The sequence below is a fragment of the Schistocerca nitens genome, chromosome 1 (genome assembly GCF_023898315.1).
Source record: "Schistocerca nitens isolate TAMUIC-IGC-003100 chromosome 1, iqSchNite1.1, whole genome shotgun sequence".
NCBI lineage: Eukaryota > Metazoa > Arthropoda > Insecta > Orthoptera > Acrididae > Schistocerca > Schistocerca nitens.
In genome coordinates, this window is record NC_064614.1 from 790,170,135 (window position 1) to 790,190,168 (window position 20,034).

General features: G+C 38.3%; 1 protein-coding gene across 1 annotated transcript in view; it reads right to left on the reverse strand.

Annotated features, from left to right (window-relative positions):
• LOC126262186 (neurofibromin) overlaps positions 1-20,034 on the reverse strand; it is a 502,919-nt gene that overhangs the window by 314,243 nt on the left and 168,642 nt on the right. Inside the window, exons 22-24 of the mRNA XM_049958602.1 lie at positions 18,594-18,772; positions 13,003-13,214; positions 2,136-2,392 (exon numbers count right to left, since the gene is read on the reverse strand). Of these exons, the coding sequence (XP_049814559.1) occupies positions 2,136-2,392; positions 13,003-13,214; positions 18,594-18,772 (648 nt within the window). The remainder of the gene's footprint in view (positions 1-2,135; positions 2,393-13,002; positions 13,215-18,593; positions 18,773-20,034) is intronic.

Below are 20,034 nucleotides of genomic sequence, written 5' to 3' on the forward strand. Positions count from 1 at the left end.
ATTCCATTCCTACAGAAATTAAAAAGTATCTTTGTAAAACGGAGGCTTATCCTCCGAGATTATATGGATTACCAAAGATACATAAACCTGATGTTCCTTTGAGACCAATAGTCAGCGCAATTGGAGCTCCTACCCAAGAACTAGCCAGACACCTTGCCTCTTTGTTACAACCTTACATAGGCAAAACTGAGAGTCATATTAAAAACTCTCTACACTTCATTGAGAAATTGAGGGAAATTACTGTCGGTCCTAATGACATCCTTGTCAGTTTTGATATAGTGTCTTTGTTCACGAAGGTTCCAGTTGATGAAGTTCTCTCCCATATAGCCGATATGTTCCCTACTGATATAGTAGCCTTGTTCCAACACTGTCTATCCTCGACCTATTTTCAGTACAATGGTGAATTTTATGAACATATTGATGGGGTAGCCATGGGAAGCCCCCTAAGTCCCACAATTGCGAATTTATTCATGGAATATTCTGAACATCAAGCACTGCAGTCGGCCAAAAAAAATCCCCTCGAAGTGGTATCGGTATGTGGATGATACCTTTGTAATATGGAATCATGAGGAAGAAGACTTGAATGATTTCCTGGTACACTTAAATAGCATCAACCCAAAGATTAAATTTACTATGGAGAAGGAGAAGAATGGACAACTTAACTTCTTGGATGTATCAGTTATCAAACGGGCGGATGGGACCTTAGGCCATAAGGTCTACAGGAAAGGTACACATACTGATCGCTACCTCCATAAGAACTCAAACCACCACCTTAGGCAAAAGAGGGGGGGTCATAAAAACACTAGTGGATAGGGCCAATAATATTTGTGAACCAGGCTACTTACAAGAAGAACTAAATCATTTACAAATGGCCTTTGTGAAAAATGGTAGACAGCAACAACCATCAGCTGGAAAAGTATTTCTTCCGTAAATATCACGGATTGCATTGGGAAAGTACTAGCCAAGTTTCAGGTAGAGACCAATTTTAGACCTACTAAGAAAATTAGTGAATGCCTAAGATCAACAAAAGATGCTTGTCACCCCCTAGCCACCCCAGGGGTATATAAAATTCCATGTAGTTGTGGCAGGGTTTACATAGGAACTACAAAAAGAAGCATCAATACACGGTTGACGGAACACAAAAGAAACTGTCGCTTGGGACATATCGACAAATCGGCAGTAGCGGAACATGTTTTTAAGGATGGAGATCACGAAATAAAATTTGGTGAAACAAGCGTGCTAGCGAGGACGTCGCACTATTATACACGTATGTATAGAGAGGCAATTGAAATCCACAAACATCAATACAATTTTAATCGTAAAGAAGAAGGATTAAAATTGGATAAGATATGGCGGTCGACGTTGCATCAATCACGTGACAATCGACTGCCTGCAATCGAGAGAACAGACGATAGCCAGAGATAGCTGCACATCGACGACACATGACGTATGGTGGCGCCCCCTACGATATCCATATAAGCGGCGGCCCCAGCTCCTAGCAGCCAGTCATTGACTCACCTCCGAAGATGTTCTCTGTAGTTGAGAACGAAACGTCAGGGAGAAGAAGTTCTACAGATCGACCACGGCAACTTAGCCCGGAAGTGTTTACTGATGATGGTTAGTCGTATCGCATCGTGGGCAACTGATTTACAAGTACTGTGTCGCCGATGCAATTTTACTTGTTCAAACAGAGCAGCCGTAAGCGCTTATTCTGACTCTTTACTTTGAGACATAGTGATCCAGTTGGCTCCCGATCTGGAGGTATGCACTGCAGCTCTCAAATTACACAACCATCCTTTGGGCAATATTTTGAAAATCATGCACTCTTTTGGCATGCTCATTGAATGATGGCTATAGTTTCCATCATTCAGTTAACTAGCACTGTGACGAGAGAAGAAATCTTAACAGGCCATTGCCTTCTCAGTATATTCCACATATCAAATATAAACAGAAAGATGCAAAATATTATTTCACAACTTGGGATCATGTTATAGTTGAAGTTAAAAGTAACTAACTGCAGTCAGTTTTAACTCTAAATTAACAGACTAGTTCTGTTTTATTCACACATGTCAAAACTACAGCTGCTTTAGGACAGTACAAAGTTTTAAGACAATGGAGACAAGAAAGCAACTTACCTTGCAGGATCTACTTCAAAACTTTGACTTGTATCTTCCAATAATGGCCTTATCAAAGGCTCCAAAAGTGTCTGTAGATAATTAGCTCCATATATTTTGAAACAAAATGCCATGATTTTGCTGCCAAGAGAATTCCCACGAAAAAGTGTCTGCATACAATCAGACACTTCAACTTCTCTGTAGAACATATTCCATAGCAATGGTGACAGTAAGTGCTTTGCATCAAATAATGTAACAAATACTCTAGCCAGTTCATCCTGAAATATGCCATAAAATGATTCATATAACAAAATTACATCTTTATAAATATAATTTTTTTTATATATTCCTGACATGGTCAGTCTGGGGGCGATGTACAGTAACCGAAGAAAACTTCACAAGCCAAGATCATTAAGAAAGCATTTTATTGGATGATTGGTTTTGACACAGCTATGCTGTCATTATCAGATATTATGCTTTTGAATTTTTATAACATATTATTCAACAGTCCTACAAGTCTCTTCAAACTGCATATGCTCTTTCCTCTACAATGAAGATCGCTACACATCAGCACGTCAAATGTAAAAGTATTATGTATGAACATAAACATGTCTATCTGCGCCAATCGTAAATGTTAATGTTTACTACCAGCTGATTGTCACCTGTGAAGTGCATACACAATGTGGAGACACTTGTGATGCTGATGAATAATACGTTGCAAAAATTCAAAAGCAAAGGAGACTGTATTACACAATATCTGCTACATATTTTATGTTGGTACATAAAATTGACAATTGTATACTAAATCAAATGGAATTACTAACTTTTTTAAATCTGGTGCTTCTTCGTCTGGCAAAAGACAGAACAGGAAAGAGGGAGAGGGGGAGGGGAGGGGCAAAGAAAACAGAAGTTCATCAGGATTAGGCACAGATTCACAACTGTATCATACAAGAAACAGCACAACAGGACTAAAAGAATATCACAATAACATTAACAATAACTGACAAGTTTGAAAACAATATGTATCAGAGAGGGATGCCAGTGTGTAGGAAATGAAAGAAGAAGAGGTGGGAAAGAGAAATTTGCATCAGTCACTGATGGTGATTGGGGGTAAAAAAGAGCAAATAAAGCAAAGATAAGATTTTATCCAAGAAAAGAAAAAGCACCAAAAAAGAAAATTTCGCAAAACACCACACCAAAAATCGTTTGCAGCGTAGGCGATATGTTAAAATAGGGAAAATTAGCATAAGTTAAAATCAGGTTGGCTGTAAGAACCAATCACATTCCATAGAGCGTGCCTCCATTTACACAGTTCTGTGGTACTAGTGCTGGAAGATGAGTCCAACTTGTCCCATGTAGTGAAGCAGTCACCAATATTACAGCTATTGTGCTGCACAGCACTTTTTGTGATATTTTGGTGCACATAGGGTGCAATATCTTCCTCACTCCCCCCCCCCCCCTTTTATATATGGGCTGTATAAAAAGTAATTAGAATTATTATTTCTCTCTGAAATGACTCTATTGACATAGGTACTTAGAGTTACACGCTTTCAACATAATTGTCCCCGTTATCTATGACATTTGGCCAAAATTCCGAAGGCGTCACCACATACCTCATGCACATACGTTTCTGTTGCTGTCCCGTACTGACCACCCTATGGGATGGATAGTGTCATCTTTGACATTGTACTGGATCCCTCTCAGTGGTTCTTTCACTTTGGCAAAGAGATCGTAATCACAGAGACCCGTGTCGGGTGAATATGGCGGATGTTCCAGACTCTCCCATTGGCAGCAGCACTAGAGGTCCTCGGACAGCAGCAGCAGTGTCACATCGTGTACTGTCGTGCAGAATAATGAGGTGCTATTCCATGAAATGTCGTTGCTTTCACCTGAGTGCTGGATGAAGGTGGTGTTCCAGGAATGTGCAGGAGTAAGCAGTGTCTACTGCCACCCTCGGTGATACAGCATGATGTTTCTGTTGCTGTCCCGTACTGACCACCCTATGGCATGGATAGTGTCATCTTTGACATTGTACTGGATCCCTCTCAGTGGTTCTTTCACTGAACATCAATGAGCATCATCTTTGCAGCAACTGATGTAACACGCACTTCCTGTATACAAGGAGAACCGGGATGCCTCCATTCATTGGACTGGCATTTCAAGTTTCGTCGATAGTGATGATGCAGCGAAGAACGTTGTTACCTTCCCTTTGGTATCGGCACAACAAATCCTGTGCAATGGAATGGCAGTGCCATTGTTGCTCCTCAGACATTTCATTGGGTATCCAACATGCTGCAATCTGGGTGTGCTCCACAATGTCATGCAGAATGTGGAGCACAGTTTTGTGGCATATTCCAACTTCTGCTGCCAACTCACATCAGTCCAGCGGTGATCAATGTCCGAGAAGGAAGCACGGAGTTGAACAGTATTGTCCTCCATGTGGGGTTGTCCTTTGCAGGGTTGATCCTGCACAACATCTGTGCCTAATCTGAATCCTCTAAACCATCATGCAACTGTGCTGCATGGCAATACTGCATCACCACATGCTTCACGCAGTCCTTGGAAACATTCTTGCATGTTCCGAACTCGTGCCACTTCAGTTTTGATCCAAGAACATTGCTCTATCTTTCTAAACATGATTTTAGGGTGATTGTGCTGTTGCTAAGACATTCAATGATCTACACACTGCAGTAGACTGATAATCGCTGTACAAACTCATCTCACAGGCCTTCGTTATGTCAACACAAATCTCTGGCATGAGTCAAACTGGTAATCCAGATAACTGAACTTGTCTTTCTTCATTATATTAAAAGTGGCCTTGGTGTCTTCAGACATTATGTCTTCAAGTATAGGATACAATGAAATGCTTCTGTACTCCCCAAAAGAAACATCAGTTGAAACTGTTATTATGTTTTATCGATCTAAGCTTAATGATGATTTATATTTAGAATTTCCACAGTGACAGTACAGAAGAGAATAGTTCCCTAGTATTAAATTGAATGCTATGTAGAACTGGATCTCTGATCCCCATGGTGGTCTACACTGCCACCAACCACCTCAGTCACTTAGAAAGAAAATCTGCAGTTTACATGAAGTATAAGTACCCCAAAGCAAAATTTCAGTTGTATGCTTTCTTAAATCCTGAAAGCTGTCTACATAACCAAGCTGTACATATTTTTTATTTTATTATTCATGTTCAGTGAGAGCACATCAAAACATGACTGATCCACCTACGAAAACATCATCAGTATTACACAAATGTTTACTTCTTTGTATGTGCTAAATTGAGACAAGAATTAAGAATACCGTAAATAAAGATGAAAGAATGGAAACAGTGTTCTGAGACTACACTTTCATAAGTTTTTGATTTTTATGATCTTCTCCATATGATCTATGTGGGCAACAGGAATTTACTTGGTCTTTTGTATTTGCAGTAGAAGCGTGCACATAGGGTTTCAGTAGAAAATGGTCACCAAACATATTGGGAATGTGTGTGAGAAACCTTGCTAAAAACTTATAATAAATAAATAGCATTCTTTTTGCTCTGATACTCATTATGAAGATAAATTAAGTGGTGATATCTGTTTTTTTTTGTGTGCTAAATGTGCTTCTGACAGCACAATGCATTAGATAGAGTCTGCAGCAGTATCCTGATTGCACTGTTCGCCTGTGTCTAGCAGTGTCACCTAGTATATAAAACTGGGAAATGCATTCACCACGTCTGTTCCTCAGTGGACTTCATAGAATGCCTTACAGGTCTACATATCAAAGTTGAGGTCAGTTTTGATGTAGTGTTTCTGTTTACCAATGATCCACTGAAAGACTCTTTGGAACTGGTTGCACAGAAGTTTGAGGATGCTCTGATGGGCCTTTTCAGGCATCTACTAACCTCTACATACTTTTTGCACAACGGCAAGCTTTCCGAACTGACTGACAGCGTAACCATGGTCAGTGCCCTCTCTTCAGCAGCTGCCAATTTATTCACTGAGAAATTCAAGGCAGAACTATAGAAAACCACATGGTTCAAATGGCACTGAGCACTATGGGACTCAACAGCTGAGGTCATCAGTCCCCAAGACTTACAACTACTTAAACCTAACTAACCTAAGGACATCACACACATCCATGCCCGAGACAGGATTTGAACCTGTAACCAAAGCAGCAGCGCGGTTCCGGACTCAAGCGCCTAGAACCGCTCGGCCACAGCGGCTGGCAAAACCACATGTTTCTTCAGGTATGAGGAACACACGTTTCTGATTGGGTCCCTTGGCAGGAACGGTCTCAATGAGATTTTAAAATACCTAGACCCAAGTCACCTGAGAGTAACATTTATCATGGAACTAGAAAAGGATAGTCAGCTATCATTCTTAGATGTGCTAGTCAAACAGTAAGCATGTGGTTTGTTGGCCATGGTGTATATCACAAACCAAAACACACTGATTTGTATCTACAGGTAAGAGCTGTCATCACCCAACACAGAAGAATGGGTTCTGACCATCCCAGTCCAAAGGGCACACTCATTATCAGATGGAGACAGCTTGACTGTCAGAGAAGAAACATCCACATACAATGCTCTACATAAATGGACACACTGCCAAGCAGACTGAGGAGGCCACTCACACAGACACTTGACCACGTGACGAGGGAGCAGAACAAGATAAACATGAGGCTGTGGCTTATTTTCCTTATGCAGGATCTATCTCTGCCAAAAACAGCAGGGAACTGAGAAAATACAACTTATGTATGTGTTCTGTCCTCCAGCCATGATCACAGCACTACTGTGCAATGATACAGATGACCTTGGTTTATGAAAGCCAAGAATGTATAGTATAAGTGCCAATGTGGCATGTCACATATTGGACAAACTACAAGAACTGTTGACACCAGATGCCGCAATCAACACTGCCACATACATTTGCAACAAGTCAGCCATCGAACACTGCTTGGAACTTGATCATTCCATGAGCTATGAAGATGAGAATGCTGACCCAAATGGCCAGAAACTGGAACAGCATTGTGAGGGAGTCAATTGAGTAACAGAAAACCAAATCAAGTGTAGTCTTAGAAAGATCAGCCAATAAAATATTTGTGGACATTAATCACTGGTTCCTAGCCAATTCTTTGTCACTAAACTTTGAAAAACACACTACATGCAGTTCAGAACTTGTAAGGGGTGTCCCAAGAGTATATGTCTAACATACGATGACAAGAAGATAGAAGAAGTAGACAGTGTTAAATTCTTGGCATTACAGCTTGATAATAAATTCAACTGGGAGGAGCACACCACAAACTGCTGAAGCGTCTTAACAAATCTCTGTTTGCAATGTGAATTTTGTCAGACATAAGGGATATAAAAATGAAAAAGCTGGCATACTATGCTTACTTTCATTCCATAATGTCATATGGGATTATTTTTTGGGGTAATTCATCAAGCCAAGCTAAAGTTTTCCGGGCACAAAAACGTGCAGTGAGAGTTATATGTGGTGTGAACTCAAGAACATCCTGCAGAAGCCTGTTTAGGGAACTAGGGATACTAACTACTGCTTCCCAATATATTTATTCCTTAATGAAATTTGTTATTAAAAATACATCACTTTTTCAAACCAACAGCTCAATTCATGGAATCAATACTAGAAATAAGAATAATGTTCACAAGGATTTAAAGTCACTTAGTCTTGTACAAAAAGGTGTGCATTATTCAGGAACACACATTTTCAATAACTTGCCAGTAGCCATAAAAAGCTTAACAACCAATGAAATTCAGTTTAAGAGAAGCCTAAAGGATTTATTGGTGGCCAACTCCTTCTACTCCATTGATGAATTTCTTAGTAAAACCAACTGATTTGTATATAAGTACAACATAACTTCTGCACAATTTCAGTGCAGTAATGTGTTCATTGAAAATTTGTGTGTCTATGTGTGTGTGTGTGTGTGTGTGTGTGTGTGTGTGTGTGTGTGTGTTAGTATAATCTAACTTCTGCATCATTTCAGTGCAGTAATGTGTTCATTGTAAATAAGTATTACAGTAGTTGTATTACCTTATAAATAAATAAAAAACTTTTTTATTTTAAATTCAGTGCATTGGTATTTGTAAAATGACTCTTAGTGTTCATTAAAAAATGACGATCATTCCACTTGGGACCTGTGGAATGGTACATTAGCTTATTTGTTTTAGTTGTAAATATTTGTCATGTATTGTTGTTTTTCTGACATGTTCCACATCCTGGAGGACCTCCTCACTACGGATCAATTGGAATGAAAGTAAATCTAATCTAATCTAATCTAATCAATTGGGACACAGGCTATTAGCTGAGTAAAGCTTGGCGTCCTGCACTGTATCTTTTAAAAACCCAACAAATGCAAATCTCATCAGCACAGAAGCCTCAAGCATCCTGCCAGGTGGATTGGCCTGGAAACAAATTGTCCTTGGATAACCCAACTGACAACAAACCACAAACAGAAAGCGACCTGTTAGTTTGGACCAAAAACAGAATATTCAAGGTTTGTGCCTGCAGGCATAAATTACATTCAGAACATTACATGATGCAGACACCTGAGGGCGACACTTGCAGCAGAGGACCACAGATGGTGTGTGAAGGCTGCAGGAGTAGACCACAGGCAGAGCATTGGACAGCATGGACACTTGAGGAAAGTGCCTGTGGGAATAAACCACAGAAAGAGCATGAAGACAGAGAGTACAAATTATGGACACACTCCATCCAACGACTAGTCACGGGCAGCACCTGATGAAGGCAACGAGTCATGTCACTGAAATATCATGCAAGGAAGACTACAGTTTCCAAGACTAAACCTGACAACTCACGAATGTCTGCAAATAACCATAAAGCATGAAAAATTGCAATATTAATGAATGTAAGGAATTCTGTGGAAACAGAAAAATGACATATTGGTGTGTAAAAACAACACAGATATTCTGCCCAGTGTGTGCATGTGCAGCATTCACACATGTAATTATTTTTATTTCTATCTTTGTTCATAAAAATAATATTTATGAAGGAAGTGTTTTTAATTCACATGAAATGTGTTTATCAAGAGATTATTATATAATATTTAAAGAAATGAATAAGCAATTTAATGCAGAAATTTGGATTTAAGATCACTAAGAACATAAAAATGTGGGAGACACACACAATATTCATTAAATGAGATAAGACAAAAAGCATCTATCACAAAATCATTTCTTAATAATTGAAGCAGAAACTCTTTGTATGTGAAGGATGCAAAAAACTTACTGTTGAAATCAGTCACTATACAAACAGAATGAAAGAGAGACATAAACAAAAACAACCATTTGTACTAAAAGAAGTGAAGACGCTCCACTGAGTAAAGACAGTCGCACATACATACATACATATACACATACTTGTTCCATAGATCATGAATACAACATTTTGTAATGATGTGGAATGTGTCACTTTAACATAAGTTTTCTTTACACAAAATAATTTTTTTTTTTCCGCCTATTGTGTAGAAGGAGATGTCATTCCGAAATTCTTCTAATTTGTTTTTAAATGTTGGTTGACTATCTGTCAGACTTTTAATGCTATTTGGCATATGACCAAAGATTTTTGTGGCAGCATAATTCATCCCTTTCTGTGCCAAAGTCATATTTAACCCAGAGTAGTGAAGATCATCCTTTCTTCTAGTGCTGTAGCTATGCACTTAGCTGTTATTTTTGAACTGCGATGGGTTATTAATAACAAATTTCATAAGTGAATATATGTATTGCGAAGTTACTCTGGACATCCTGAGGTCCTTAAATAAATTTCTGCTAGGTGGGCTTGGGTGGGCTCCAGTTTTTTTGCAATGAGTACTTTTTCTCTTAATGAGGAATTACCCCAAAATATGATGCCATATGAAAGCAGTGAATGAAAATAGGCATAGTAGCCTAATTTACTGATATGTTTCTCACCAAAATTTGCAATAAACCTAATAGCATAAGTACCTGAAGCTAACCATTTCAACAGATCATCTATGTGTTTCTTTCAATTCAATTTCTCACCAATGCACACACCAAGAAATTTTGAATATTCTGCCTCAGCAACAGACTTTTGTTCATAGTCTATATTTATCAGTGGTGTTATGCCATTTACTGTACAGAATTGTATATACTGTCTTTTCTCAAAAGTTAGCAAGAGTCCATTTGCAGAGAACCACTTAATAATTTTCTGAAAGACATTATTTACAATTTTCTCAGCTGATTATTGTTTATTGGGTGTGATTACTATACTTGTATCATCAGCAAAAATAACTAGCTTTGCATCTTCGTGAATACAGAGTGGCAAGTCATTAATATATATATTAAGAACAATAAGGGACCCAAGACTGAACCCTGTGGGACACCATTTAGATTCCTCCCCAGTTAGAGGACTCTGCTGATTTTTGCAGACTATTTGTAGAGTTAATTTCAACCTTATGCATTCTTCCAGTTAAATATGAATTAAACTATTTGTGCACTGTCCCACTCATACCACAATACTTAAGCTTATCTAGAACAATTTCATGATTCACACAATCAAAAGCCTTTGAGAGATCACAAAATATCCCAATTGGTGATGTTCAGTTATTCATTGTGTTTACTATTTGATCAGTGAACGCATATATAGCATTTTGTGTTGAAAAGCCTTTCTAGAAATCAAACTGACATTTTGTTAGTATTTCATTGTTACAAATATGTGTTGCTACTCTTGAATATATTCCTTTTTGAAGAATTTTGAGTAAAGCTGTCAGACGTGAGATTGAGCAGTAGTTGTTAGCATCAGACCTATCCCCTTTTTTTATGCAATGGTTTAACAATAGAGTATTTCAGTACATCTGGAAAAATGTCTTGTTTCAGTGAGCTACTACATATGTGGCTGAGAATCCTACTTATCTGTTGGGAACAAGCCTTCAGTACTCTGTTGGAAATGCCATCAATTCCATGTGATTGGTTACTTTTGAGCGAAATTATTATTTTCCTAATTGCAGTAGGAGAGGTGGGTTGAATTTCAATTTTACCAAATAATTATTGTTATATAATGGAAGTATTAAAAAGTGAATGGATACATAAAATAGAACAGGGACAGAGAAAGTACATTATCCTGTGTTGAGGGCTGGTTTTGGGTGAAGCAGAGCATTCAGAGCTTGTCCTGTTAGATGCATGGATCACAGTATGTACCATAGGACACATGGACTGAAGAATGGGAGATAGAATGAACAGATTAATCATGTTTTAAGTTGTTATGAATGAGTATGGAATGCAAGAAAGGGAGAGGAAAAAACCAAGTCCTGAGACATAGTTCACTGCACTGGTTTGGCACCAAAAGGGCCACCGAGCTTCACATCCACATCCAATGGGCAGATTACCACGAACAGTGAGGAATGCCTTCACTCAATGTGAAATTGTGGAGTGGTTTAGGATTTAATCTAGGACATTAAAACTTAGTCTGGTGATCAGGATGTTCCCACCACCTCATCACTTAGCCCTTCAGAATTCAAAGCTTTTGTTTCCTGGCAAAGTAACACAGAGAATTAACAATCTTGGCCACAGAGAAACATCACTTACGATATCTAACTTGAAAATGAATTTAGATGCATTCTATTTCAACTTTAATCAACTCATTTCCCTGGCATGTTGATTAAGACTTGGATCAAAGTACAGTGTATTCCCTATTATTCATGTATGGATTATCTGGTTGCACATTATACATGCATCATAAAGAGAAAGAGAGACAGACAGACAAACGGAGAGAGAAACTCATTTCCCTGGAATTTGATTAAGACTTGGATCAGAGTACAGTGTATTTCCGGTTATTTGTGTGTGGATTATCTACTCTGCAGATTACACATGCATCATAAAGAGAGAGAGAGAGTGCACACATTGCACACATGGGGACTGTCGTTGTTGGCCACTAGGGGCACAGGTGGACTCTAAGCCGGACTAGCAGTGGGAGATGACTGCGACAAGTCATGTATGCAGTTGTTAGCCACCAATGCTGCAGCTACTACCTGCCCAGTAGACATAGTCTTGAATACATGTTTGAAAATGTTTTGCTTATTCATGTTTTTCGATTATGTGTGCATCTTCTCCCCCACCTTACCCCAAATAATTGAAAGTATACTGTATTTCCATTATCTAACAAACATTTATGCTTCATAAACATTTCAGTAAACTAAAAATGTGCGCTACACTGGGATGTGAAATGGGACCCACTGGAAACCATTCATAGCAGGCACCTTATGTGGATGAAGAAGAAGTGTTGGAGGGGATATATGATGGTAGTTCTCTATGCACTATCAACTGTACACTATTGATTGGGTTGTAGACAATAAATGTAAATAGAAACCTATAGTTGGTAGTGTTCTTCCTGACTGAGGTACTTGGGCTCGCATCATCGTCCTATTCATAATTTTATGAAAGAGAATTTATATATACATAGATGCTGAAGGAAGCTAAAGCCATGCCAAGCTTTAGCTCAAGATAAACATGAAGTAAAGAACATCTGTACTTTGTCCTAGCCAGGATTTGGATTGATTTTTCCTTCACTGCAACAGCTTTGGATATAATCTTCAGTTTTCCTGCTAACCCATGAATTTCATGAGTTGCTTCACACACTTACCCAACCGTTTTCTCATTCTGTTTCACATTTTTAAAAATATTATCTATCAAATGAAAACCAGTATAAAGAGTAAGCGATAAGTTTTCTTCTAGTTGAACATGTGAATTCAATAAAATAAATGCGTAAAGCTAAATCTAACTAAAAGTCATAATCAGGTATAATGAAAGCACTAAAACTTCCTTTGAACAGAGACTTGAAGTTACAGTACATCAACTGCATAAAGGGCACTACTAACAACTGTTAAAATACATAAACTGAATTATACTTGCCATCTGTGATGTGGTGACAACATTGGCAAGAGCCATAGCAATTGGAAGTTCACCTTTGTCACTAATCATAGTAACCAACTGCACCAACTGTTCAAATCGGTCTGCCAAAACTGTTTCTGCCAAAGTGTCAAACTCTGTTCCTTGTTGAAGAATTTTAGTTAGAACTTCCATAAAAGCTGCTCTTGTTTGTAAATCACGGTTGTAGCCCAGATCTATGCAGGTGAAATTAAATAAGTATAAATAAAAACACAGCTCCCCAATGATAATTGATAAAAAGCTTTATAAAAGGTGAGACAGGAGCTCTTATCAGTTAAGACATGAACTGGCAGATCCAAAAGAAGAATGCATAGAACTAAAAGGAAGTGTATAGGTGTTTAGTTATTGGGGAGTGGTGAAAAAAACGTAACTCCATTCTGGTATTAAAAAGAGACATGTAATGCATAAAACCCTTTTTATCACTCATGAAAACCATACATTGCATGTTGTACCACCATACAGCGAAACCTCCAGAGGTGGTGGTCCAGACTGCTGTACACACCAGTACCTCTAATACCCAGTAGCACGTCCTCTTACATTGATGTATGCCTGTATTCGTCGTGGCATACTATCCACAAGTTCATCAAGGCTCTGTTGGTCCACATTGTCCCACTTCTCAATGGCGATTCAGCATACATCCCTCAGAGTGGTTGGTGAGTCACGTTGTCCATAAACAGCCCTTCTGAATCTATCCCAGGCATGTTTGATATGGTTCATGTCTGGAGAACATGCTGGCCACTCTAGTTTAGCAATGTCATTATCCTGAAGGAAGTCATTCACAAGATGTGGATGATGGGGATGCCAATTGTCATCCATGAAGATGAATGCCTTGCCAATATGCTGCCGATATGGTTGCACTATCGACTGGAGGATGGCATTCACATATCTCACAGCCATTACGGCACCTTCCATGATCACCAATGGCGTACGTCGGCCCCACATAATGCCACCCCAAAACAGCAGGGAACCTCCACCTTGCTGACTTGCTGGACAGTATGTCTAAGGCTTTCAGCCTGACCAAGTTGCCTCCAACTACATCTCCAACATTTGTCTGGTTGAAGGCATATATGACACTCATAAGTGAAGAGAACATGATGCCAATCCTGGGTGGTCCATTCGGCATGTTGGTGTGCCCATCTGTACCGCACTGCATGGTGTTGTGGTTGCAAAGTTTGGAGCGAAGTTGCACATCATGCAGGCTAATGTGCACAGTTTGAGTCATAACATGATTTCATGTAGTGGCACAAAAAGCATTATTCATCATGGGGGCATTGCTGTCAGGCTTCCTCTGAGCCATAATCCATAGGCAGCAGTCATCCGCTGCAGTAATAGCCCTTGGGCGGCCTGAGCAAGGCATGTCATCAACAGTTCATGTCGCTGAATCTCCTCCATGTCCGAACAACATCGCTTTGGTCACTCCGAGACTCCTGGATACTCCCCTCATTGAGAACCCTTCCTGGCACAAAGCAACAATGCGGACACAATCAAACCATAGTACTGACAGTCTAGGCATGGTTGAACTACAGACAACATGAACTGTGTACCTCCTTCCTGGTGGAATGACTGGAACTGATCGGCTGTAAGACTCCCTCTGTCTAATAGGCACTGCTCATGCATAGTTGTTTACATCTTTGGGCGTGTTTAGGGGCATCTCTGACAGTCAAAGGGACTGTGTCTGTGATACAATATCCACAGTCAATGTCTATCTTTGGAAGTTCTGGAAACTGGGGTGATGCAAAACTTTTTTTGATGTGTGTACAATCCATTGGCCTCATACAATCCACACCCTCTCCCCCTTCAACCAAATATCCATCTCATTTTCAATAAAGTCACAATTATGTCTTCCAATGTATTTTGTTTCAATCCTCTCCCAGCGATTCTCATTATTGCCATTCCCATCACTGCTAACTGAGCAACTTTTAAATGGTTTTTACATTAGAAGTCTATGTTTCACTACCATAAACATTGATTAGAATCTTTCTTTTTTAGGTACATCAGAAACTTAGCTTTGAAAACTCTATTTGGTTTACAAAAAGCACATCAGGCCATTTTATCCTTTTGTTTATTTCTTTTGCTATCTGTCCCATTGTTGTCTTCAACTGCTCCAATAAAAAAAAAAGAAGCCATCATCTGGTTCTATGACTTTATTGTTAACATGTACCACATTCCTTTTGATGTACTCATTGTACATTATTTTAATTTTATTATAATTGGTTTTCTGCCCTACTTTCAAGCTTGTTCTTTCATTCAATGATGAATTTTACATGCACTAGAGGCAAACAGTACAACCATGTCATCAGCAAAACAAAAACGATTCAGATCTGTTTCATTAACACAGATTTCTTCTTTGTTGTTCCAGCTAAAGGAATTGAAAATTTCTACTACAACTGCTTATCTGATATTAAAGCCCTTTTTCTGTGCATTTTGTGATAATTATAGTAATTGTTTTAAAAGAAATATATGTCATATCTGACCATTGCTTTCTTTTCATCACTTATGACATAATTTTAAAAATGAATGATGAGTCAGTTTTCCTTCTAACATGAATTTTCACAAGTAATTAATTTCTAATGCAGATATGCTCATAGATACATGACTATAGTTAAGTCACAAAATTTCCTGTCATATCAGACAGCTTAAGGACTACAGTAAAATATTTTTGAGAGATTGTCATAAAGACTTGTGTACTGGCTTCGATTTCCTCGTTTTCTATAGAACAATGTTCACTGTCAGTCTTACAGAGAATTATAACGTAATACTCATGCTGACATCTTCTGGTCCTCTTAAGGATGCTAGGCCAAATGAGGCACAGAAAAGACTAGTTTATGAATCCGCAAAAGAATTGCCTGCAAGACAAAATCACTTAATTTAATGTAAAAATTGCTGTACTGTGGACACTATTTGCTGTGGGCAGTTACCTAAAACTATCTCAAAACAACTAAATTTCTTAATGGTACTTATTTATTTCACCTGAAAAGCTGATTACTATGTTGATGATCTCATTTAGTAACACAGGTCACAGTCAGCATAAACAAATCTAAGAATTGACATCTGACAGACAATTTGTCATTAAAAAAAAAACTTATGCTCACTCGGAAAGACACTCATGGTGTCAGAACACAAGTTGGTGTTTATGGCAAGGTACAATAATGCAAGTTCTTTTCTCCTGTAGCATATGAGCCAGTTAATCACAATTCATATATAAACACAACTGAATAAATTCATCACAGAGCAATCAAAAGCAAATATATCACTGTCCTGATTTTATTTCAAAAGTGGGAGATTATCAGTCTCCTTCAATTAGAAATTCATCACTCACACTTCAGTCAAAACCTATTTTAGTGTACATTATAATTTTTGTAAGTTTCTACATGTCTAACTCAAAATCTGTAACCACGATTATAACTAAAATGGGTTGCTATGATAGAAATGTATCTTTTAGCAACCCATTTACCTTCCATTTTGATTTTTCTAATTTATATGAAAGGGAACTGTGTGGGTTCACTGTAGCCCCAAACACTGCAGGGTAGGTAAATGAATTAGTAATGACTGATGTGTTGAATCCTCATGCAGTTCAAACCAGTTTAAAGGATGAGATTTGTGTGTCACTGTCTGTTTTATCGCTCTGTTGGTTTTGTTTTCACATCATTGTGACTCATCGAATTTTGAAGCACATAAGAAATACGTGGTTCAGAGTTATACCATGAATATCGATTGATATTTGAGAGAGTTTTCTCCTTACATGAAGAACTAAGAAATGTCCCCGAAAAACTTTTATTCATATTGCAAAATGAGTAATAATACATTTCAGTATCAGGTGAAGAACATTCAAGATAAAAATTTCAAAACAGAACGCATTTTCATAGGAGTATAGCACCAGAAGCAAAACAGTCTATAATAATAAACTAAGCTGAAGCAGTGCACAGTCATGGTTTTGGAGGAGAGCATTGTACTGATCTCACTGCCTCTAATTCATTACACACAACCCCTAACATTTAAGTTTTACAAAAATTCGCCTCTGAAGAGGAAGACAATTTATTGCATTCCTGAGACTCATCAGGAAGTGGTAAGTATCATCTTTTGGGTGATGTCTTGGTGTGATTTAATAATAGCTAATTTGTCCTTTTCGAGTTATAAAAAAATCTTCTTCAGTTTTTTGCCCACTACTTCCTTCATTTTTCTAAGAGATGCTGTACTTTCCAATGCATTGCCATCTGGTGGGGATGCTTTCCCCTCCCTCATGCATAGGATGAATCAACACATAACAATTTAAATGCATGTGTGTGTGTGTGGTGTGTGTGTGTGTGTGTGTGTGTGTGTGTGAGAGAGAGAGAGAGAGAGAGAGAGAGAGAGAGAGAGAGAGAGAGAGAGAGAGCGGGGGGTGGGGGGGGGGGGGTGGGGGGGTGGGTTCATCATGTGCGTAGACATAAGACATACAAGAAGAGATGATTTATGCCAGAATACTACACACAGTGGTTCATGTAACATGGACTTACTAATATATTATAATCAATTCAAGATATCACAGTAAGCTTTATAAAATAATAGCACATAAAGGAGAGAGCATTTTGATATATAGCTAATACTTGTAACTGCTCTGCCGCTGAAATGTTAAGGAATTTGTCCTTTAAATAAAATTAAATAAAACATGAAATGTTTTTCTTGACCAACAAGTTGACAAAACAGTGGCTGTGCTTCTTCTTATGCAAACAGATGGAGACATTCAATATGTTTACTGCAGAAGCTGAAGTGTAGCTCCACCAGCTTGAATGGGCCACTGGCTCATGCCGCGAATATTTAACATTTTGGATGTTGCTGGCACAGTGTGGGTTGGCTCTTGCCTTGCCAGCATGGTGGCTCTCGCTGTGCTGGTGTAGCCTGGATGCCAGTGTGAACACCGCAATACAAAACAACAGGTTTGATATCTACACGTGTCCTGACCTGGCCAGTTATGTCTCAGCCCAGCACATTGTGTGAACACAAACCAAAAACAGGTTTGATATCTATGCATATCCTGACCTGACCAGACATGTCTCAGCCTGGCACACAGTGTGAACACAAATTAAAGCACTGCATTAAATTATTCAGAATTTTATTACTTTGCAAGACAAAATATAAACTATAAAATGGAAAATTCAAGTAAGATAATTATTAAAATTACAAAGAAATGGAATTATTGGGCAGCACTTATGTTCAGCACTTATGTTCAGTAAGTGGAACTACCAGTATTTTCAATTATAAAATAGAAAACACTGCTTCTAGCTTTGAGAACCATACATTTCTCCTTCAGGAAAGACAGAGGCTTGCTTGTGGGACACTGATAACTTGTGGCTGGTCACACTGACTGTAGATTAAGAGTGAATTGCCTATTATTGTTCCTTAATTGCGTAATTCTATAGTTCCAAAAACTAGGAGCATTGTTTTCCATTTTAAATGTCTCTGTTTGTAGTATTGGGAATTTGGACAGAATACAAATGCACTTATACCACTATTATCCGTATTCATACAAAATTTTTAGTGCATTATATTCATAATAGTAATAAGAAAATAGTTACCAATCGAGTGCATTAGTCCACTGTCTATGTTAGCTGAAAGGAGATTAGACATAGCCTGAATTGTTGCATTACGGAGTGTACTTATTTTTCCTGCTGTTACCCTTTGTCTTGACACCTCTTTTTCTACATCCTGAGCATCAGTACAGTCATTCAAAAGATTCATGAATAGAGTAAAGTACCTGGAATCATAGATGAACATTAATTAAAAGATGTCACAATGGTATCTCCATTTCACTAAGTCTGGAAAACCTTTAATCCTAATTTTAAAATTTATATACAGCTTTAGCATTTGCCAATTTTAGCTGAATTACTTCAGCTTCTAAGTAAATAAAGGCAACTATATGGAATCAAACAGACTATATGTGTTAATATTGAAATGTGTCATCCACAAAGCATTATATAATACATTTCGTATTTGTAAACACAATATGTAAAGTAACTCACTATACAGCTTCCTTAATGAAGCCACAAAATCAATCAGTTTTTACCCTCACAAAAAGAGATATTAAAACCTGAAAATGCTGAAACGAGTTTATGCATTTACACAGTATGGCTTTTAGGTGAAGGTAAATCTCTCCTCAATCTGAACCCTGGTTTGAATACAACAGTGCTCTAATAGATACAGTCCTATTAAAGATTGTACATCCTTGTCTTCCTCTGATCTTTGAATTACCTTGCCCAGTCATTTTTGTACTTGTAACAGTCTACTGATCCCTTCTAGGAAACTTCCAACTATTTATGACAAATCTAGATGCATTATTGAGATTCCTGGCACACAAGAAGAAACAGTTAGTAGTTTGTGTGGACTTCAACGTAGATTTCTTAAAAGATTCTACAGGAAAAATGAAATCGAATAATTATTTGGCTATTTCAATATGATTTCAGTAGTGACCTTTCCAATTCATGTGCAGAAAGATAGCAGGACCCTACTCAAAAACATTTTTGTAGACAATGCTCACCTGAAGCAATTAACGTGTATCAAATTGTTAATGGACTAACTGATCGTGAAGCACAATTAATAGAAATAAACAATGCAGCATCTTACATCTCTGAGGCATGTTCATACAAAGCAATCTACAACTACATCTACATCTACATTTATACTCCACAAGCCACCCAACGGTGTGTGGCAGAGGGCACTTTACGTGCCACTGTCATTACCTCGCTTTCCTGTTCCAGTCGCGTATGGTTCGAGGGAAGAACGACTGTCTGAAAGCCTCCGTGCGCGCTCTAATCTCTCTAATTTTACATTCGTGATCTCCTCGGGAGGTATAAGTAGGGGGAAGCAATATATTCGATACCTCATCCAGAAACGCACCCTCTCAAAACCTGGCAAGCAAGCTACACCGCGATGCAGAGCGCCTCTCTTGCAGAGTCTGCCACTTGATACTCATTAATGAGAACAGGGTACAATGTTTTAAGAATAAGTTCAAAGAGATAG